Genomic DNA, 23,968 nt, shown 5'->3' on the forward strand with positions numbered 1-23,968 from the left:
GTGGTCCAGTGGTTAGAGCACATCCCATGTTGGCACTGCCTGAAGCAGCGATCACCGGTTCGACTCCCGACTGCAAGTCAACCTGCAAGCCCCTCGGCCTGCTTTCCTGTCTCGTTCCACCGTCCTATCTAATAAAGGCATAAAACGCTCCAAATGATAACTTTAATTATTCATTTGATATTTCTACATTACTCAAAATGAGCTCTCTTGCAGCAGCGGTTCCATTTTCAAGAATACAGCAGATGTTTGGAAGCAGAAAAAGGTCTAAATGTCATTCTCATTTAGAGAAGTTCAACTCCACTTTGATGATGCGTGTCACTGGTCTTTGGTGTTGTAAGAGGAAGACTGATGGTGGCGATGATTCTGCTGTAAAAGAAAACATGTTTCCATTTTCTCCGTGTTTGCGGTTTTGGTACCAGTGAGTTGGAGACGTTTCTCTTAAGCTGCTTCACAGATCAGTTTCCAGGTCTGATAAATCACTCAGCCCATTCGAAAACGTCCCGTTCCATCAAGACTGCTCAGCTGAGCCTCTAACCTCAGATGACATGGAATTATTAAATGAGCATAGAGCATATTTGAGCTGTGATCAATCTGAAAGTTAAGAACTGGGAGTGTGAGAGACAGATTCATGAATGCAAAACAGGTTTTTAGCATAAATCCTGTTTTACATCCAGCAGAAAGCAGCCCTGGAGACCAGCCCTCACAATGTTCTTTAGATGTCTGTCAGATTCGGAGCATGTGAGGCCCCACCCACATCTGACTGTCAGACTCTCAGCTTTTTTCAATTGAACTCTCTTAGAGGAATGGCTGATGGCCAGATGTTGCTCAGGAGCTTGGAGTCTGACGGGGAGATGTTTCACTTCCAGTTTCAATTTGGTGAAGTTTTATTTGAACTCTGGATTGGATTTGCATATGAGAAAGAAAGAATGAGAATGAAAGAAAGAGCCAGTGACAGGAGAACCTGCTGCTTGGTCAAGACAATTCATTCGATTCAGGTACATAACTCACGTTAGCAGTTAGGGTTAATGTAAGTGCCATGAAACTGATTTAATATGGCCTAGCACAATTATATAGGTAGCCTACAGTGGTTTACACTCACTCGCCGGCCTCATCACCATGGCAACCACTCACAACTACCACAGCCTATAGCCTACACATACAGGCAACAAAATAGCAAACTATTAATATATTAACTACCGGTATATATACCGGTAGTTAATATATTAATAGTTTAGCACTAAATGTAACACATATCCCACCCTATGATACGTTATGTTAGTTTCATTTATGTCAGATAACTTACCTACATCAAATTCAACAAGTTCATAACAGTTATATCAAACAACTTATTACTTGAGAAAAGTTATTCCATGTCTCTTCGTTTTGGCGTTTCTTTCATGGGAACATCCGTACGTGGCACAAAAGTTTGGCATTTTGCCAGATTCACAGCTGTCAAACCCGGTCTGACCGACTGCTTGTCAGGAGGAACTACTCCTCAAGATGGCGGCCGTGAGACATTCCTGACAAGCCCAAATGCGGCATCTACGTATCTACGATCATGGATGATATGACATCATCATGTTACCACGATTAGAATCACAGATTGATGATTGACGGAATTATGTGGGCAAATATAAGAACACAACTCAACAACATATAAAAAATGGGTTCAGTTGTTCAGTTCATGTCATAAAACCCAGATGGGTGACAAAAGTGAGGAAAAAGAAACATGGAGTATCCTAGTAGTGGAGTCATTATGGCACGAGGCTCCAGAACAGCTTCGTTTCTTGTCAAGATGGATGGAGGAACAGTGTCCTTCCATATGTTGTTTCATTGACCATGGGGAAGAGCAACAAGAAGTTGACTTGGACCTTTCCCAGTAGCTATCAGCAGTATTTTCAAGAAGAAAGAAAGAAGGGAAGAAGGGAAGAAAGAAAGAAAGAAAGAAAGAAAGAAAGAAAGAAAGAAAGAAAGAAAGAAAGAAAGAAAGAAAGAAAGAAAGAAAGAAAGAAAGAAAGAAAGAAAAGTTCTTGGGTACAGGCAGTGAACTGTAGCTGGTTGATGTTCCTCAGAGAAAGGTGCTTTCACCATTTGCCATTTAATAACGCTCTAAACCTATGGAGGTTTAGTCCCTGTGTGTGCACCAAGTTCATCTGCAGCAGTAAGTTGTTACAGCGATTTGCTCAAGCTAAAGGAAGCCAAGTGTCTGACATCAGTATCATCAGTTGAGCGTGCTAGCTTTGGAGATGCAGAGGATATGGAGAGTCGAGATCATGACGTCACGTCTGGGCCACCCTCCATTACTCCAGCTTTTGTAACTCGATGCAATCTCCCGTTGTGCATTTGTGTCATCAGTCTGAACACAGTGTGTGGCTGAAGTTTAGTTTCCATATGCTAAGACAAACTGGAACCACAACAGCAGCTGCTGTGAGAAATTGAAACCTTCATGATTTTAACTAAGTTGAACAATGACTACTTTTTGTGAGCAAACTTTAAAAAAACGACAACTTTAAGGGTGGATACTTATGTCATCATAACTCAGTCTTGTCCATATCCATAAAACTCAGTAATGCTCTGTTCTTTTCTCACTTTCATATTTTTCTAACTGGTATCACTGCTCTGTAAAAACCTAATGAGTCCTGCGCTTCCTAATTGGTGAACAACAGTCAGTTTGGGTTATGTACTGAACCCACTCCTATTCATACTGCTGACATCATCCAACTTCAACCACAAGGCTGTATTGGGCCTCATCAGCAAAGCACTTCACACATGACAGAGCTCTCCAATGACAACACTGCAATGTCTCCATTTTTTGTGTAATTTAAAGTGATCAGTGATCAATCGCAGCAATCAGTATTGACTGGGTCTGTTCACACCCACTTTAACATTAGTCTCTACTGATCATTTCTAAACTGATCACATTTCCTGTTTTACATAGAAATAAACAGGTGTGTGTTGATGTTTTTTTAGGCAATAATCAGACAGAAAATATTTCTTGTTCATAATGAATCTGTGGCATTGGTAGAAAAGGAGGCCCTTCAAGAGGACGTCAGTAGAGTAGGAGGTCCTTCAGAGGACGTCAGTAGAGTAGGAGGTCCTTCAGAGGACGACGGTAGAGTAGGAGGTCCTTCAGAGGACGACGGTAGAGTAGGAGGTCCTTCAGAGGACGTCGGTAGAGTAGGAGGTCCTTCAGAGGACGTCGGTAGAGTAGGTGGTCCCTCAGAGAATGTTGGTAGAATACCGTTGTCCTGTTCAGAGGACGTAGATAGAGTAGGCCGTCCTTCAGAGGACGTCGGTGGAGTAGATGGTCCTTCAGAGGACATCAGTAGAGTAGGAGGTCCTTCAGAGGACGTCAGTAGAGTAGGAGGTCCTTCAGAGGATGTCAGTAGAGTAGGAGGTCCTTCAGAGGACATCAGTAGAGTAGGAGGTCCTTCAGAGGACGTCGGTAGAGTAGGAGGTCCTTCAGAGGACGTCAGTAGAGTAGGAGGTCCTTCAGAGAACATAGGTAGAGTAGGAGGTCCTTCAGAGGACATCAGTAGAGTAGGGGGTCCTTCAGAGGACGTCGGTAGAGTAGGTGGTCCTTCAGAGGACATCAGTAGAGTAGGAGGTCCTTCAGAAGACGTCAGTAGAGTAGGCGGTCTTTCGGAGGACGTCGGTACAGTAGGAGGTCCTTCAGAGGACATCGGTAGAGTAGGAGGTCCTTCAGAGGACGTCGGTAGAGTAGGAGGTCCTTCAGAGGACGTCGGTAGAGTAGGAGGTCCTTCAGAGGACGTCGGTAGAGTAGGAGGTCCTTCAGAGGACGTCGGTAGAGTAGGAGGTCCTTCAGAGGACGTCGGTACAGTAGGAGGTCCTTCAGAGGACATTGGTAGAGTAGGAGGTCCTTCAGAGGACGTCGGTAGAGTAGGAGGTCCTTCAGAGAACGTCAGTAGAGTAGGAGGTCCTTCAGAGGACATAGGTAGAGTAGGAGGTCCTTCAGAGGACATCAGTAGAGTAGGGGGTCCTTCAGAGGACGTTGATGGAGTAGGAGGTCCTTCAGAGGACGTCGGTAGAGTAGGAGGTCCTTCAGAGGACGTCGGTAGAGTAGACGGTCCTTCAGAGGACGTCGGTAGAGTAGATGGTCCGTCAGAGGACGTAAGTAGAGTACCGTTGTCCTGTTCAGAGGACATTGGTAGAGTAGGCCGTCCTTCAGAAGATGTCAGTAAAGTAGGCGGTCTTTCGGAGGACGTCGGTACAGTAGGAGGTCCTTCAGAGGACATTGGTAGAGTAGGAGGTCCTTCAGGGGACGTCTGTACAGTAGGAGGTCCTTCAGAGGACATTGGTAGAGTAGGTGGTCCTTCAGAGGACATCAGTAGAGTAGGTGGTCCTTCAGAGGACGTCAGTAGAGTAGAAGCTGATGTCAGGACACATTTGCGTTCACTGTGCTAAAGGAATGTGGACACGTGGTCCAGACCACCTCTGAATGGGTCTGAGTGATCAGATCTCAGATGAGCCCTGAGTGCATCTTGGGTGTGTTCACACCTGAACTTAGAGCTGAAAACTGTGATAAGATCACCTGAGATGGAGGTTGATATCCGGTGTGATTGGGGGACAAAGGGCCTCCATTCACCTGCTTTTCACCTGCTTTAGAAGTAACAACCTCCTGACCACCTGGTATCGGCATGACAACTGCATAGGACCTTACACTGAACAGTGAACACAGCAGAGAAGATCATTGGTACTACCTCTCTCCTCCATACAACATATCCTTGCATCATGAAGGAACCCACCACTGTCCCACCATTTGGCAGGAGGTATCAGGGCAGCAGGAGGTCAGTTACCTCCTCACAGCTGGTCCATTATGAAATAATATTTTGCTTCTACAAATAACTAGACACACACAGGGAAAGTTAATAAATGAATAAAATAACTGTGGTCTGTGCAAAGGTTTCTACCAAGAACAAGAACAATTTTGAACTCATTAGGACAAAAATTCATTACTGACACTGACTCACTGTAACTTTTCAAACCCTGGCCTCCCATTAAAGGGATAGTTCAACATTTTGGCAAATTGGCCCATTGCCATAATAGCTATAGTCATAGCAGTAGGTTTGTTACCTTTAATTGTCAGTGTAAGCTATTTTTTAGAACGGCGGAGCAGCGCGGAAGGCTGCTCAGGGCTAAGCTATGGAGGAATTTCTTGGTTTCCCGCATCAAACTCATCAAATACACAACCTAACAACTCCAAAACGCTGTCGTGGACAAGTTGTGAGTTGCACAATCACCACGCTGTGAGATAATAACGGAACATTACCAGACAGAGTTGTTTTAGAGGTAAATTCATGCAAAACCACTGATGCGCGTTGCGTTCAGGGACAGTTTTTCAGCAAGCAAACTCTGTATTTACCCTGTATTTACCTCGAAAACGGCTCTGTTTCGTAACGTTCCATTATTATCTCATAGCGTGGTGATTGTGCAGGTCACAACTTGTCCACGAAAGCGTTTTGGAGTTGTTGGATTGTGTATTTGATGAGTTTGATGAGGGAAACCAAGAAATTCCTTTAGCCTCCATAGCGTAGCTCTGAGCAGCCTGCTGCTCCGCTCCGCCGTTCTAAAAACAGCTTACACCGCCAAATAAAGTTAACGAACCTACTGCTATGACTATAGCGATTATGGCCAATTTGCCAAAATGTTGAACTATCCCTTTAAGATCTCTAGGAGTCCAGCTGCGTCTCACCTGAGGAAGTTCTCCAGATCATCACGGCTGCACGAGGACCAGGACAGGTCACTGGGGTTTCTTCCTTTCACCCATTCACCCGACATGATGTGGGAGTGGCCGGTGCAGGTGGCGTGGTCGTCATCGTGGCTCATTCCCATGCTGAGGACAAGACATGGATACAAGGACACAAAGTTAAAGACAAGTAGAGCTGGTTATTATATTCACCTGCTACCTTCACAGTCTCTGTTTGTAGAACAGATATGTTTTGAAGCACTGAGTGATGCACACAGTGCACACGTGTTTTCTGCAGCCACGGAGATGAAGATATTGTTTGATTCTTATGGTTTTCATAAAATGAATAGAAACAACAAGCAGCCCTGAGGAGATGAACTGAAAACTAACTTGGATAAGAGCCTTATAGAAGAAAAAGTCATTCTTGTGACTTTCTTGTCGACAGTTCTCTTAGTGAAACTTGACAGTACTGGATGACTCACTTTAATGTAACAAATCTATTACTGATCTAACATGGAGAGTCCACAGACACAGAGGGGCAGAGCCATGTGTGAGCTTCAACCCACGCTCAGCAGAATTAAACGATTAAGTAATGGAACAGTAACACAAATAACAGCTAATCAGAGATGCCACATGACTCATCTTTAATTCGTCACCGTGCCAACTGTACTTGGGATTCTGAATCCTGAGTGGTAGTAGTGTAATGTGTGTGTGAGAATTCTAAAAATCAGGATTTTCATTCGAGACAACCTGCAAGTACACACGGCTGCAGCACACACATTTCAAAAGAGAGCCTGAGGGAAGCTCTGACAGGAAGGATCTCTTACTCACAGAATGCACACACACACACACACACACTGCAAGTCTGAGTGAGAGACACACATAAAGCAACGCAGGAATGAGTGTGTATTGAAACAGAGAGGACTTCACTTTGGCACAGTTACTAAGCGTGTGTGTATGTACGAGTGTGAGTGTGTGTGTGAGTTGAGTGTCCACCCAAAGCCATGACCTACATTTGCAAATTAAAAACAACAACCTAGTCTGAACTCCAGGCACAGACTCAGAAACTAATAAATTACAAGTGCAGACTCTTCCCCTGGTCGAATAGAAAACAATATAGAATTACACTTAAGGACTCATTCTTGTCCTCATGCACAGCAGCAGACAGCACAGTGCCTTCACAGCACAGAGAATCCATCAGTGTGTAACAACCTGCCAGCAGGGACGGGTCCTGTTCAGGCCTCATTATCTTACACACGACACCAAACATTAAATGTACAGCACTGTGCAAAGATTTTAGACACTATAAGTTAGGTGACGATGCAGTCAAAAATAATGTCATGAACAGTCTATATAGATTAACTTCATAAAAAGCTCAGTCAACAGAAGAAACCTAAATCAAATCATCATTTGTCTTTCAAACAGCTCCACTTCTCCTTTGCACACTTGCACACAGTTCTTCCAGGTTCTTGACTGCAAGAGGCTGCCATGACAGCTTGTTGAAGCCTCTTGGAGAACAAATTATTGCCTTAATCCGACTATAACTGGACAACTGAGTGCATGTAAACACCTTAGTCCGACTGAAATTGGAGTTGGAGAACTCAGATTAAGACACGAAGATAATGCGATTGGAATTCGACTTTCTCCGGCATGAACATATTGTGGCACTCAGGCTTCTGATAGAATATTGTGTGAGAAAGAAGGTGCAACTGTACATTGCTTTTATAGATTTCTCCAAAGCTTATGACAGAGTCCCACGAGGAAAACTGTTCAGAATGTTCCAAAGTTTGGGGTGTGGTATTATTATGATTTTAGCTTTGATGTCTATGTACAAGTATTTTGGGCTCCACAACAATAACATCTTCAATTGGTGTAAGACAAGGATCTCCCACACCCTGTTTCTTGTTTGTAATGTTTGTTGATAGTCTTATTAGACAGGTTAAACAACAGTGTGGAGATGATGGATTTCTGAAGTGGCTGCATGTTTTAATGCTAATGGGTGACACTATCATCCTTGCTACATCCAGAGAAAAGTTGATAGAGAAACTGAAAAGTGTGAAAAGATACTGTGAAGAATATGGCATGCTGGTTAATGAAGATAAAACAAAGTTCATGGTTATTATGGGAACCAATGAAGACAGGAAGCCTATTCGATTGAATTAATTTATTGTGAGGCATTGCTACAGTTATACAGTATGTACCTTGGAGCCATTTTTACTGCTGATGGTAATGCCCGAAATTCTCTTGACTTACAGTACATGTCAAAGATAAAATGAAGCACTTAAAGGGACAACGAGGAGTTTTGTAAAAGCGAAGCGTTTTCACACAACATTTATGAGCCTCCGCGCACCGTGAAATTCTTTGACCGGCGCAAGACAGACTCATGTTTTCATTCATCAAGAATTAAAGTCAGAGGTTGGAAGACGATCACATACCGTCATAGTTCCGACCATAAACGGAGATTCGGCGGCGTTATTCCCATGACTCGCCACAAAACTGAAAGTAAAGAAACGCTGGTCGGCTCGACCAGCGTTTCCACCACCACTAATAATAACAAAATAACAACAGACACAAAACAATATATTTATCGAAAATGGGCCCATTATTAAAGCAGAAGTAAGCGATATATTTGTGTTAATATAAGTCTTAAATAGTTATATCTTCCGACAGCAATCACTTACATAGAGTGTTTGGACCGAAACACGGGTCTCTCAGTCCCTCTGCTCTGCTCTGAGCCGAGGAGAAAACTTTTCTCGTATCCTACAAGTTTTATCCAATGAGGAGAGAGAACGGCATGAAGGGCTGTGTGTGCAGCCAAGGGATGCGCGTGAATGTGGTGACGTAGGGACGAGGACTGTTATGGTGCGTTCAAGGCAGCCCGTAACTCGTGTTTTTGGTACGAGTTCACGGGTCGGAAGTTACGAGTGGCCGTTATAGTGACTTTCACAGGTAAAACAGGTCGGAAAAACACAAGTGGGTTGCCTGGAATGCTACAAAGTCGTAAGTTGTGACTTGAAGCTGTAATTTACGGTTTCAAAAGCCTGCCTGGAACGCAGCATTAGCCAAAACGACCGGATCGCTTACTTCTGCTTTAAGTGTGGGTAGCGTAGATTCATCCACATTAATATGAGACTTTTTTATTGTCGCGGAATTTTTCGTTTTGCCGATGGAGAAACTCCTCATTGTCCCTTTAATCCGACTATAACTCGACAACTGAGTGCATGTAACGCGTTAAATCGGAGTTGGAGAACTCCAATTAAGACTTTCTCCAGCATGTATACGCCTTAATCGCAGTTTCACTAGACAACGCATGTGAGCGAGCATGCTCCACACCCCCCGCGCTGGCGTAAGACCCCGGGACAAAACCATCCAAGAAAGCCGGTGGCAGAAGCTCTTGTTGTAGCATTACAGCGTTCTTGTCTGCCTCTCCAAATCACCATGACCACGCCGTCTGGCTAATAGGTCAACCGGAAAAGGTTCCGTATTAACCCGCTGAAACGACGCATTACCGCCACCTGGTGTTGAGGAGGACATGTCCCCGTCAGTTATTCCATTTTCTCAGTTGCAAACTGAAACAAGGACAGAAGTCTGATTAGACGCCAAAATCGAATTTTGAGCATGGCTCGATTAAGCGGTGCGTGTAAACGTACTGAGTGTCTTCTGTCTCTTCATGTAATCCCAGAGTGAGGACTCTGTGGGGGGTTGTGCCATCTGTTGATTGTTATTTTTGACACTGGCTGTAATTATTGGGTCGTTGTGATGCTGCAGAATAAATGTGGGACCGATCCAAGGCCTCTCGATTCTTATCCACTATGCAAAACCATTAAACATATGAAGGGCTGGAACTTTTACACAATACTGTATGTTGCAAATCCCCACTGCTCATATAAAGTAGACCTCATTAAATGGCTGCATTGCATTAAACTTGAAGCACAAAACACCCATTTGAGATCATGTCTGTGAAACATCAGAACATCTAATGTAGAGCTACAGATTCACAGTGTGCTAAACTTGCTATTTATTATTCATTCATTCCACATTTTACGCACGGTCCCATAGGAATGTGTCTTATCACCCTGCATGTTCTCCTTATACACAGACCGTTTCACAACCCAGAACTGTGTTGAAGTGAGCTGATATCTCACTCACCGTGGGCTACACGTCCAAAAACACTGAGTTCACACACAGGGAGGAAGTAACCGTCTCCTGCAGAGCACACGGTCAGTCTCAGGGACTGATCAGGGATCTGCTAGCACACAGGTTATCAAAATCTCCCACTGTGACCATCAGACTCATTTAAATGTGTATATTGCACCGGCGCTTGAACACAGACCAGTGTCAACATACACAGGTAGGACTCAGTCTCAACCCTGCAGCTTTCATTGATCGAGATACAATATAGAATTTATTGAACCAGACTAGAGGGACATTTAGAAATCCAGTAGCAGGTTCAAAGAGAACCTGTACAAAACTGGATTGATGTGCATTAAAGGTACATTGTGTAAGTTCTCCTGTTATCTAATCACGAAAATCAAAAGTCTGTTTTTCATTAATCAGTAATCCCCCATCAACAAAGTGAAGTGTTCCTTTCAGCTCTGAATTAGCCGTTCATATCATTCATATCTCCATGGAGCGGGTAAGCTCGGTGCTGGCTGCCATGTGGTGTCTCCATGTTTTTACGTTCAGTGGCAGCGTGACGGTAGGAAACCACGGAAACTCAGCGGAGACACCGGAGCTGTCGGCTCAGGTGGAGGTGGCGTCTGTGAAAAGTCACCGTGGTAACGCAGTGAGGAGGAATGGAGCGTTACACTGATGCTGCATTCACCTGCAGTCAGGCAGACGGCCGTCAGATGCAGATCATGTCATTTTAGTCACAGAAGTCCAGAGAAAGCCGGTAAAACGTGGGTCAGGTCAACAATACCACATCACCATGACAACATATTGTCACGTGTATTGTTTTGCCTCGTGCTGACAGACCACTTTTTGGCCTTTTTTGCCTTTATTTGATAGCACAGTGAGATATACAGGAAAGGGGGAGGCAGAGAGAGGGGGGATGACATGCAGGAAAGGTCTGCCCGACGCGGGATTCGAACCGGGGATGCCTGCGTTGAGGACTGTAGCCTCTACATGGGGCGGCCGCTTTAACCACTGTGCCACGCACCGCCCCAACGGGCCACTTGTTTACTTGTTTTGGCTTGTTTAAGCCGTTAACTGCAGCGGCTGTTGTCCGTCTGCCATCTAACCGATTTCACGTGAATGCAGCATGAAAAATACGACTGAGTTGCTTGTGATCTACAACCGCACCGCTAGATGGGAGGAATTCTTACACAATGTACCTTTAATATGTAAAAAAGAAAAACCTGGATAAGTACTGAATGTCCGTCTGCTTTCCCGTGTCAGACAGGTCTTGTACAGTCTACTGACCGGGAGAGTTTGTGAGTCTGTCAGTGGAGCGGGACAGGGACAGTAGTTTGTCCAGGGCCCAGTCTCTCTGCCGCTGTCCCCATTGAGTCCAGCTCCGTGTCCCCCACCGAGCCAGCCATCCCTACCAGTCTGCCCAGTCACACTAGTTGCATTTCCATCCACCTTTTTTTATTCGCATTTTCAAAAATTGCGAATAAATACTTGGACGGAAACGCCGCTAATTCGAAAAAAGGCAGTAAATGTGCATAAAAGTTTTGACGCTTTGAGGGGGTGGATTTGTCAGCGTATCGATTAAATGAAAATGCGACTTTTTGTTATGGAAACTTGTCATAATTGAGCCAGAGTTTGTGGGTGAAGTGCTGCTGGACTTCACCCAGCGACGTTCAAACAAATGGAGAACGAGGCGGTGTCCCAGCTCTCCTCTGCACACCGCGACACGAACACGCTCCGTAACCCGTAATCTTTTGTTTGTGACGGTTAAGACTACACAATCACACGCCGTAACATCGTTATGTAACGTTTTCCACCGCTCCATTTATTGATTTTTCGCCGGCTTTGTTGTCAACAGATGCACATGGGCGAGAGGAGTGTAACCAAAACACAGAAAAGCGAGCGGACTTGCACAGTTCCCGACTGTCTTTCTGTATAAATATCTCATGTTACAACATGAAAACCTGTGGCTTATATCCAAGTGCGGCCTATATATGTAGCCTACAGTATTTTCTTTTAAAATTTAGCTGGTGCGGCTTATACACGTGCGTCTATAGTCCGGAAAGTAAGTAAATTGTCCATGATGTTGAATGTCAGCAAAGTGTCAACTGTTGTCATGGATACATTCACGCTCTCTTATGACGTAATCTCACGGCACACTCCTCCTCTCCCAATAATCGCAAAACAATAACGAATGGAAACGGGCATAAATTCGCATTTGCTTTCTTAAATTCGATACATTTGGATGGAAACCCAGCTACTGTGTCCCTCTTCTTGCTGCTCCCTCTCCAGCACATCACTGTGTAGAAGAGGACACTGGCCACCACAGACTGGTAAAACATCTGGAACAGTAGTTGCAGATGTTGAAAAACCCCAGTCTTCTTAAGAATATAGACATCTCTCAGACCAGTCCAGACTGTCGTCCAGCTGCAGACACAGATATTTGTAGGTACACTGGATGATTTGTAACATGTCTCTGATGGCGTGTGTCTGTTAAAGTGAAGTGAAGGTAAAAGCCTTCAGCTGTCCAACACTGAACCAAGAGAGTGATCATGGTAAACATACAGTATGTATGAATGCAGTATATTCAATAATTAAAGGTGTATAAATGGTCCAGTTTTCATCACATATAATCCAGTATGTTGAGCCTCCCATTAAAATGTCTATACAATACCAGCCTGAGCTCACAGTTTATACGACTTCCTTAGTGCTTTAATAGCTACTTGGCACACAAAAAAATAATTCCATGTAGTGTGTGTGTGTGTGTGTGTGTGTGTGTGCTTATGTAACACTACTTCCATAATGTGTGCGTACATGGGCAGCAGTCAGACACAGTGTGTGCCAGCTTGTTTCCTTTCCTGGCCCCCAAAGCTGGAGCAAAGCTGCGTGATGAAAACTGTGATAACTCCCCCGAGGGCCCGGGGGGGGGGGGGGGGGGGGGCAGAGCTGCTGCACGGCCTACGTAGCTCACTTTGGACTGATCTCAACTCCAGGAGAATCAACGTCATGATGTCACACAGGGTGAGGGGTTAAGGGTTCTGAGTCTCAGTCATTAATTCTGATATTTAAAGGGATAGTTCAACCAAAATTGAAATTTCACTCATTATCTACTCACCCTCATGTTGACTAAAGGGCTAGGAGAAGTTTCAGAGTTATCCGTGGCTTCTCTGAGTTACAGGGGGTCTCGGCGTAGCAGTGCATGTCCATATAACGGTTGCAAATGGATACCAACTGTCTTCGTAACAAAAAGACACACCAAAAAACATCCAAATACCTCCATGCTGCTCGTATGTAATGTCCGTCTTGTATTGAAGCCCCGAAATGCGAAATTGTCCCGAAAAAAATTAAATAAGTCTATTTTTCAAGCTTGTTTTGTAGCGGAAGCTCCTCTTCCCGGTTCGTCGAATTTGGACGAACCAGGGTCTGACCTCTGTCCCTTTCGGGACAATTTCACATTTCGGGGCTTCAATACAAGAGGGACATTACATACGAGCAGCATGGAGGTATTTGGATGTTTTTTGGTGTGTCTTTTTGTTACGAAGACAGTTGGTATCCATTTGCAACCGTTATATGGACATGCACTGCTACGCCGAGACCCCCTGTAACTCAGAGAAGCCACGGAGGACTCTGAAACTTCTCCCAGCCCTTAGTCCACATGAGGGTGAGTAGATAATGAGTGAAATTTCAATTTTGGGTGAACTATCCCTTTAATAAAGATGAATATTGTTAAAATTATGGGTTGCTGAAATGAAGCAAGTTTCTTAAGCATGTGAGCTTGTTTGTCTCTTTATGGGACAGATAAGCAGCGTAGCTAATGGATGTATCGTCTTTGATCTGTGAATTACAGTTTCCCTCCTACATGCGACAACTTGTCATCGCACAAGCACATTCTTCACTCAGGTCACATGAGGAAACCCAAGCCTCCTCCATGAAATGCAGTCATCAGCTTAGGAGAAGATGGTGTGGGTGTGTACTGTATGTGTGTGGTTAAGTCAATGTCATGTTGTCACTCAATATATACTGTTCATTTCCTGCAGGTGAGAACAGAGAGAAATGCCAGTTCCTGTTGAGTTTGGAGATGAGTCCGTCTGAAGTGCCACACAGCAACCGGCAGTCAGAGAACAACGGAGGAGTGTTAAGGCCACTCATGAAGAAAAAAGAGAGAGGACAGAGTGTTTTTTTTTCTTTATGCACTTGGAGAATAAAGGCAAAATGTCAAGAAAAAAGTCAAAATGTCGAGAATAAAAAAACTCATCCTTGGAGTGTAACGGTAAGAGTAGGTTTCTCACGTTTTGCAACTGCATACTTCATGGATATCATATCATGTGTTTTCAAATTTAAATTTTTTTCCACAACATTTTGACTTCTTCTCCTTTATTCTTGACATTTTGACTTTATTTTCCACATTGTATTACAACTTTATTCTCAACATTTCAACCTTTTCTCGACATTTCGACTCTAGTGCATAAGGAAAATTATTTCTCCTCTCATTTTTTTTTTCAAGAGTGGCCATAATACTCTTCCATAAAGAACAACTGGCTGTGGACAAAAGAAAGACAAAACCTCTCGAGCATTGTGTAAATCGAACTTGTATGTTCACCTTGAATGAAACCTTCCAACTTTGAATAAAGTAACTTTCATCTTTATTCCACGCTGCTCACATCGTCTCAGCTGTGGACATGTTGGTGGTAGAATAAAGACTCATATCTCAACACAGGGAGAGATTTCCATTCTGAAACACACTGAACTTTTCTGGTGATAATCATTATGAGCCATAACTGTGAATCTACGGTCACACAGCAGCAGTATGATGCCTTTATAAAACCTGAGCAGAGTGAAAACCTACTTGTGTCCGAGCTCATGGGCGATGGTGAAGGCCAGATTGAGTCCGTTGTCCTCTGCTAACACACACTTCCTCTTGGCACTGCAGACGCCGCCCAGATAGGCAATACCTGTAACACAGTGACAGTCACTTTAATGAGTAACAGTTCCAGCTTTGTGGGATTGTATATTTACATTAATAAGCTCAAACCTCCTGCCAAGTGTCTCATCACACCTCAGATGACAAGTACATGAAACAATAGGGAGTGTTGAGAGTTGTGTGAGGCTAGAATGTTCACTGCAGAAGAAAAATAGATTATAAATCCCTGTCTTGATACAACTAGAAATTAGGTGTTATTATTAGGTGCAATACTTATGAACATATGAATATCAACGTGTCACAGCAAGGGAAAGATTTATAATACAGGAGTTAAATCAATGTTTGAGTCATTTTGTAGTGGACATGGCTTTGTTAGACATGTACAGTCCCATAGTCCTCATATCTGACCTGATCACAGCCCAGATTGTAGAAAACTATTGAGATAAATGCACTGAGTGATATACTGTATGTGCTTTTAAAGGACAATTCCGGGCAAATTCAAATCAGGGGTGTATTTTCCTATCATTTTAGGTCTAAAAGAAGGAATCTAAAGATTTTCAGTTTACAGTAAATGCTCCTGTTTTGCGGTAGTTGTGTCCGTCCCCGCATCACCACGGCAGCGATGAATGGGAGCGGATGGAAGTTCCGTTGCTTAGGCTGTTTACATCCCTCAAAGCCGCAATTTTTTTTCTGATGGCTCCGCAAACATGCACCCAGAAGTTCATGTACTTCAAGCAAGCCGACATGTTTGTAAAACTAGATCTAATTCAAAGTCTCCCGGAGTCTCGCGAGACCCAAGTTGCTGTGCGCGGTGGGTTCACGGGCAGTGGGAAAGGAAGGAAGGAATATCAACTCTTGACTTGCTTCAAGTGTACATTTTTTCCCACAGACAGCGTCAGGTGGCGACTCAAACATGCGCCAAGAAGTTTTTTTTACTTGAAGCAAGTCAAGAGTTGATATTCCTGTGTTTATAACACAAACGGAAGCTCCCACTGCACCTGAACACACCGCGCACGGCAACTTGGGTCTCGCGTGAGACTCCGGGAGACTTTGAATTAGATCTAATTTTACAAACATGTGGGCTTGCTTGAAGTAAATAAACTTCTGGGTGCATGTTTGAGTCGCCGTCTGACGCTGTCTGTGGGAAAAAATTGCGGCTTTGAGGGATGTAAACAGCCTAAGCAGCGGAACTTGCATCCGCTCCCATTCATTGCTGCCGTGGCGATGCGGGGACAGACACAACTACCACAAAACAGGAGCAATTAAACTGAAAATCTTCAGATTCCTTCTTTTAGACCTAAAATGTTAGGAAAATACAACCCCGAGTTGAATTTGCCTGGAATTGTCCTTTAAGTCTAACAAACACTCAAAGCGCTTTAGAATGAAGCAACATTCATTCACACATTCATACAACAATTCCTTCCTCACATACAGCACTTTAAAACCATAGAACCTTCACAGTGGGGGCAAATTGGGGTTAGCACTTTAAAGGGATACTTCAACATTTTGCCAAACTGGCCCATTGCCATAATCGCTATAGTGATAGCAATAGGTACATTACCTTTATTTGTTGGTGCAAGCTATTTTTAGAACAGCGGAGCAGAGCCGTGAGCTGCTCAGAGCTACGCTACGGAGGCTCATGGGATTTCTTGGTTTCCCTCATCAAACTCATCAAATTCACAATCCAACAACTCCACAACGCTCTTGTGGACAAGTTGTGACCTGCACATTCACCACGCTATGAGATAATAACAGAACGTTACCAGACAGAGTTGTTTTAGAGGTAAATTCATGCAAAACAGCTGCGCATTGCCTTCAGGGAGTTTTTCAGCAAGCAGACTCTGTATTTACCTCGAAAACAACTCTGTCTCGTAACGTTCCGTTATTATAGAAATCCCATGAGCCTCTGTAGCGTAGCTCTTAGTAGCTCGCAGCTGCGCTCCGCCGTTCTAAAAATAGCTTGCACAGACATATAAATGTAACAAACCTACTGCTATGACTATAGCGATTATGGCAATGGGCCAATTTGAACCACCAGCCTTGGTGAGTAGATTACTGTGTCTATCTTCTGAGCCACAGCCGCCCCTCCACCCTCTGTGTCTTATCTGATCAAGGATGGATGGATAGGAGGGTAGGTAGGTAAATACTACAGGATATTTATCCCCTTAGGGAAACTAATCATACATTTTGTGCGTGGAAACAGATAGCTCACATTACACCGGTTTTAAAGTAGCCTGCATTGGCTACCTGTGTACTTCAGGATCGGTTTTAAGATTATTTTATTGGTTTTTAAATCCCTTTAGTCTTAGTCCTTCTTATCTGTCCAATTTGCTTTTAACTTATGAGCCATCCAGAACTTCCATGTCTTCAGATAGAGGCCTTTTATTAATACCTAAAGTCAGAAATAAAACTCATGGTGAAGCAGCTTTTTGTTATTACGGCCCACGACTGTGGAACAGCCTTCCTGAAGACCTGAGAACAGCTGCGAATGTGGACATTTTTAAGAACAAACTTAAGACACACCTTTTTAGCCTGGCTTTTGATTCGATTTTACTCATAGGTTTGACTATTTTACCACTTTTCCTATCATTTTATTTATCGATTTTTATCGTTTATTTTTTAGTCTTTTCAGCCTTAGCCTATTTATTTTATAATTTTAGTTATTTTTATCATGTCCTTGCACTTATGCTAACTTTTAGTTCCTTTTATTTATTTGGTTTTATCCAGTCTCTGGTGTTTCCTCACAGTAAACTGTTGAGAGTAAGATAGCACTTCAGTTGCAGTCTTTCAAGCTCTATGTATGAGAGAAAGTGTATGGTGTGTCTGTGTGTGTGTGTAGTTGTGTGACTTTGGGTTTTATTTTTGCTTTGTTTTGTCTGCTTTTATGGTGTAAAGCACTTTGTGCTACATTTCATTTGAATGAAAAGTGCTCTATAAATAAAGTCTGGTTGATTGATACACAGATATCCTAGACAGTGACATTACTTCTGTCTAGAGCTCATAGGTGTATCTCTCCTTCACCACACTTAAGAGAAATCCCAATAGCAGAAATCCAAATGCACTTCTATGGGACTTGGGAGGTGTGATGGTGTGTAAACAGTCCTGTCAACACAGATGTCAGGCAGATGAACAGCCGTCCGCTGTTTAACCATATTTAACAGCTGGGGTCTCCAACAGGCCAAAGAAACGTCATGCATCATTTTCTCTATTTCTGTATTTCTCTTCTCACGGCTTTAAGATGTGATTATGCACATTTCTCTGAAGGTTCAGAAAAGCTGTGAAGTATCAACATGATAAAACAGAGAACAAGTGAACAACTTCAACATTGTTAATGATCTCCACTGCAGATATCAAAGTGAAGACAAGCTGATTAGAGGCCTTGATGGTGGTCCAGTAGCTCTTACATGTGCACCTGTCAGCACAGTCCACCACCTAACAGGATCCCACACATGAATTCACAGTAGCTATGCCATGTATACCGCCAATGCACAACTGTTTCTTTGGTTTTAGCACCCCCACCCACACCCCCCAGTTCAGCTTATGGATTCCTCAGTTGACAATCGCTACAACCACAATGCATCAAACCAGTTCTATCAGCGTTGCAGGACTTGAACATCACGTGTGTTGAACGATGAGCAGGACAAACACAACAAGTTTCTTATTAGACCTGACTAATTGGTCTAAAATTCCAGAACAAGCGACACGTTCACCGGAAGGAAACCTCTGCTGGCCGGTGCTCATGGTAAACAGACATGTTGAGTGTTGAAGAATGTTTAAAAAACAATCAATCAGCTTTTCATCCAGGCATGCTTCCACGTGAACGTTACAGATCTCCATGTGTCAGTAAACACACACACACAAACACACACACATTTGGATGTCTTTCCATCTCTGGAGTGGGTCCACGGAGCCTCGTCTGACACCAGACTGGTATCAATTAAATCACTGATGATAATGTGACAATCCAGGTCAGATTAAACCTGACCAGCCCAGTCAACAAGGCAAGCAAGTGTTATTTATACTGTGTCATCTTATAGCACTAGATATGGCACTCGATAGGTTGGGCAGGTGAGGTTAAAGGAGAATTCCGGTCATTTTTGACCCCTAAATTGATGGTCACCCAGTGTTGGGGGGAGCAGAAAACGCGACCAAAATTGATGCAGGCAAACCGGAGTTACACCATGGCTAGACGGCGCTAGCGATAGCCACAACGCTAACCTACAGTATGGGGGCAATTCTGTGATTGGGAGACTCTCCTCTTTCAAATACGCACACCCTTGACGACCTGTCAATCAAAACAACAACTGTGAAGAGAGAGAGAAGCAGTGAGCGAGGAGGATGACGGTGCTGCAGAGGCTGAAAGTTCTGACTCATTAGATGAGGAAGATGATGGAAAAAAACACAGTTGAGACAGTTGAGACTTGATCCTGCTCAGACAGCAGGGCCAGTGGGCCACAGCTCAGTTCAGCTCCAGCTCCAGCTCAGCTCTTTTTTTTTTTTTTTACTTCTCAAACAGTTCCACAGTGACAATTATGTAGGGTACATTATATGGGCTAAATAATGTAAGTTGTGTGTGTTTTTTTTTATTGTTTAGTTGATAAAAAGCTAATTTCTCATTTAGGGCTACACACATCTCATGAAGTTTGAAATGTAATGTGAAGTCAATATTCAGCTTCTTTTATCTCACATTTGAGACATTTGGTGAAAATAGAATGACAGATATGCTCAAAAAGGGATTTCACAAAATGTCATTTTAACTTGTTTTCCACACGTATCTATTAGCCTTTATTCATACAGTATATCCCACTGCTTTTGTCAAGTCAAGACTTTCGTGTACCCACTTCAAGCACCACAACAGGTTGTTAGAGAGACAATTTTTTTTTATGTCTTCACCCAGGATTTACTCAATGAAATTTTACTGATTGTTGTGCAAGTTGTGTAGAGATACACTGCTATGTTATCGTTAACTTATGACCATTATTGATCATTGTTGGGGGGGGGGGGGGGGGGAGTAATCTCGCCTAGGGCACAAAAATGGCTAGAGCCGGCCCTGCCAGGAGGAGAACAACAAAATAGCATATGACTAAGAGAGAAGATGCTGAGTTAGAAACATGAATTAACAGGATGAATGTGTGCAGATTGAGAGGCAGAGAGAGGAAGAAGTCCTCCAGCAGTAAGTTAGGGGACGGTTCAGGGCAGGTTTGAGCGAGCCTATAATCTTTATCAAAGAGGAAGGTTTGAATCTTAAATGCAGAGAGGGAGTCGCCCTTCCGGATCCAGACTGGGAGCTGGGTCATCAGGAGCCCGGAGCCACAGGTAGACCTGCACTTAGACAGCAGAGTGTTGGGTATATGAGCACTGTAAGATACGATGATGCCTGATTATTAAAGGCTTTGTCCGGGTGGAAAAGGATTTGAAATCCTGCTCTGGATTACACAGGGAGCCGCTGCAGAGAAGCTAATGTGGGAGACATGTGATCTCTTTCCCTTGACAGAGACAGAAGATCAGAAATCCAGAGAGACGGGGAGATCAAGTTTTAGTCTTATCAGCCAACATGGCAAATACTCGCATTACTTCACCGGCGCGTTGAAGCGAGTGAGGTTTTAGGACTTAGGTCTGTGTGATAAGACGGAGCTGTTCAGATAAACTGCAGGGGAACAGCTGGAGAAGTTCAAGTGGCCGTTGGCCCATTAGATAAAGAGCAGCAATAAATTCACAGAGATCATAATAAAAACTGAGGTTTAAAGAGAGATTTCCTGTTGTGTCACAAATCTGCCACAGTCTGGAGCATTATGGAGCTCCATTCAGGACGTAGGTCCACTGGCCTCCATTAGTTTACTGTAACACAGCAATACAATACAATCTGTAAGCAACTGGACATAGTGCAGGGTTAGTAGAGAAGGCTCTGTCAACACACTCTATTTGAATACTTCCATACTATTTTGAGTATGTAAGTGTGTCTCAATTCGCAAGTGGTCATGCATTTTTTATCCCGGGGGGGGGGGGGGGGGGGGGGGGATTCGTGTTGTCCCTCCCTTTGGTCAGACAGAGTAAGTTGTATTCTGGCTTCTGGTTAAAGTCCTGCATTAACACTAGAACCGTGAGCCTTCTCATCCCCCCTACAGTACGCTATAAGCACCACAGCGTTATTTTCTGCAAGTGTAGAAAACCTCTCAAAGCCCACCATCACCCATCTGAACAGTTTCTAAGCTGCTTCATTCCTGCTGGAGTTGGACCATCTGCAGGTGTTGAAGCCTGGACCTGATGCGGGAGGACTCCAGATCATTATTTCTTGGCCGAACCATGGAAAAAAACTAACAAAAAAAAAGCCCATGTCCGACCCGAGTTATTAAATGTTTTTCGAGTCCAGTGCGTCTGGTCATGTTGTTGGGCCTGGTCCGCTGACTGACCCAAGGAAAGAGCCGGAGCATATTACAGTCTGTGGCCGGAGCACACATTTATTTAGAAGTTTAATCAATGTTGATTAAACTTGTAAATGAATGTTGCTCTGGATCCCACTCCTACACTCCTATTCTTACTCAAAGTAACAACAGAGCCATTTGATTATATCATAAGATTTTCCATCTTTGATTTGTTCAGAATTAATAAAAAGTCTGTCCCAGTTGGACTTCCCCCGCTCCCAACGTTCCCCATCTATTCCCTCCTCTGTTTTTTTCACAAATCGTGAAAACCCGTGTAATCCTGGATTGGCTCATTCCTTCCTATAAAATATGAACTCCTATCAAACAAACTGAAGATAACAACGGTATGTCTCTTTTCTGCTCATCAAAAGACCGTTGTACAATATGCAACTCTGTCTGCTCTTCATTATGGTGATTTTGAAACCTCTCAACCTCTCAACTCTCAACTGTGCATCACGATGCACTGAGGTGATTATTTCCAACCCAACACTGCATCCTACATGAAAAGCTTGAATGTTCCTCCTCAACTGTTAGAAAGAAGCAGCATTGTATGTTGTTTATTGATAAGGTCGTGCTGCAGAGGCGGCCAAGATTCCTCCGCTCTCTGGTGACACTTGAACGCAGCACTCTCTAGGTCAGGTCACTTGAACTGCTCCCCAGAAGACTGATGTCACATACGCTGCAGACACACACCTGGAGCTACAGTCTTTCACTTCATCAGAACATTTTAAAACACAATGTGAATGTGTATAATGTTAGTCTGTGAGTTCCTCTGTGTGTGTCCATTGAAATCATTGTAAAATTGAAGTGTGTCTATAATTGTACAAAGGTCTTTGAGCTATAAGTGCAGGGGCAGTGTGGGCACTGTGGGCACTTTTTTTGCATTTTTAATTAGACATATTGGTCGAACGTCTTCACAATAACTTAATTTAAAGGGACACTGTGTAACTTCTCCTGTTATCTATTCATGAAAATCGATTATTTGGTTCAAAAGTATGTTTTTCATTAACCAGTAATCCCCCCCATCAACAAAGTGAAGTGTTCCTTTCAGCTCTGAATTAGCCGTTCATATCATTCATATCTCCATGGAGCGGGTAAGCTCGGTGCTGGCTGCCATGTGGTGTCTCCATGTTTTTACGTTCAGTGGCAGCGTGACGGTAGGAAACCACGGAAACTCAGCGGAGACACCGGAGCTGTCGGCTCAGGTGGAGGTGGCGTCTGTGAAAAGTCACCACGGTAACGCAGTGAGGAGGAATGGAGCGTTACACTGATGCTGCATTCACCTGCAGTCAGGCAGACGGCCGTCGCTAACAAACCAGATGTCATTTTAGTCACAGAAGTCCAGAGAAAGCTGGTAAAACGTGGGTCAGGTAAACAATACCACATCGCCATGACAACATATTGTCAGGTGTATTGTTTTTCCTCGTGCTGACGGACCACTTGTTTACATAGAGGCTTGTTTATGCCGTTACGTGCAGCAGCCGGGCTGTCGTCCGTCTGCCGTCTGCCCAATTTCACGTGAATGCAGCATGAAAAACGATTGTGTTGCTTGCGATATACAACCACAACGCTAGATGGGAGGAATTCCTACACAATGTACCTTTAAGTCACAGCAGTGATGAGTAAGTCAGTCAGGGTGTACTGTCTGTTGATCACTAATGTTGTTGCGCAACTCTCATGCCTCTTTTACATGAGCATGTACACACACACACACACACACACACACACACACACACACACACACACACACACACACACACACACACACACACACACACACACACACACGGTAGTGATTGATATAGAGGTGGAGTTCCCACATTAAGTGAGACAGGACAAAAAAGAAGAAGAAAGAAACTAGCTTTCCAGTTTTCACTATTCACTTGTTTGCTGCCCTGTTAGCTTGACCTTCCTGTTTACTGTTATGTTGCCTGGTTTATCAAATCAGCCTCTTGTTCCCAACAGCTAGCCAGAGTGTCTGTACTAGAGACTATACTGCAAAGCTGCAGGCCACTGTGCATCTGTAATAAAACAGGGTACAACATTATACACATCTGATATAATAATAATTTAAAAAACAAACATTTTGATGGCACCAGTTCAGCTTGGTTTGGTTGCAGCCCCGGAGAAGAGGTCTGTGAGCTCATGGCATTTACTCTCCTTAAACTTTAATCTGGAATCATTCCGTGCAACTGGAGAAAGTTGGGGAGTTAATGTTCCATGAATGTGTTTCTCACTCTGCAATCTCCTAAAGCTTATTATGTTCAGGTGCTAAATGGGGAGAAATGCAGTCCATTTGGAAGGAAGAGGTTTTTCCTCCCTTCTGCTTTTGTAACTGTGTGTGGAGTTAAAAAAAAAAAAAAAAAAAGACAAATTAAACATGAGATTGCAGTTCTTGAGAATATTTTGTCTAAAAAAATCCCTGGTTGCCTCCCCTGTCCAAGTCAGGGTAAAGTGCCTCCTGCAGTTTCCCACATTACTGCTAGTTCTGCAGGTCAGCTAGAGGTCAGCAGGTGAGTGAGCAGATGTTTGATTGACGTGAATCACACCAACTGGTCGGATAGCATCAGTGTCAGGACAGATAGAGGGTTCCGTCGTAAACAGGCTACCAGGCCACGCTTTAAAATTTGATTTTAATACAGGATGCTGACCTCAGATATGCTCCACTGTAGGAGTATGGGCACTGTGGTTCACTCCCAGCCCATAACAGCTTGAAGTGATCATCTGGATGAGGCACTAACAGTGTAGTGTATTAGATTCAGTAGATGTGGATTGGAGCCACTT

General features: G+C 43.6%; 1 protein-coding gene across 1 annotated transcript in view; it reads right to left on the reverse strand.

The window, feature by feature from the left end:
• adamts17 (ADAM metallopeptidase with thrombospondin type 1 motif, 17) overlaps positions 1–23,968 on the reverse strand; it is a gene marked incomplete at both ends in the record, with an annotated part of 178,466 nt that overhangs the window by 54,599 nt on the left and 99,899 nt on the right. The window contains 2 exons of the mRNA XM_083993041.1: positions 5,714–5,854; positions 14,688–14,793. Of these exons, the coding sequence (XP_083849167.1) occupies positions 5,714–5,854; positions 14,688–14,793 (247 nt within the window). The remainder of the gene's footprint in view (positions 1–5,713; positions 5,855–14,687; positions 14,794–23,968) is intronic.

The sequence above is a fragment of the Trachurus trachurus genome (genome assembly GCF_905171665.1).
Source record: "Trachurus trachurus genome assembly, chromosome: 3".
Classification (NCBI taxonomy): domain Eukaryota; kingdom Metazoa; phylum Chordata; class Actinopteri; order Carangiformes; family Carangidae; genus Trachurus; species Trachurus trachurus.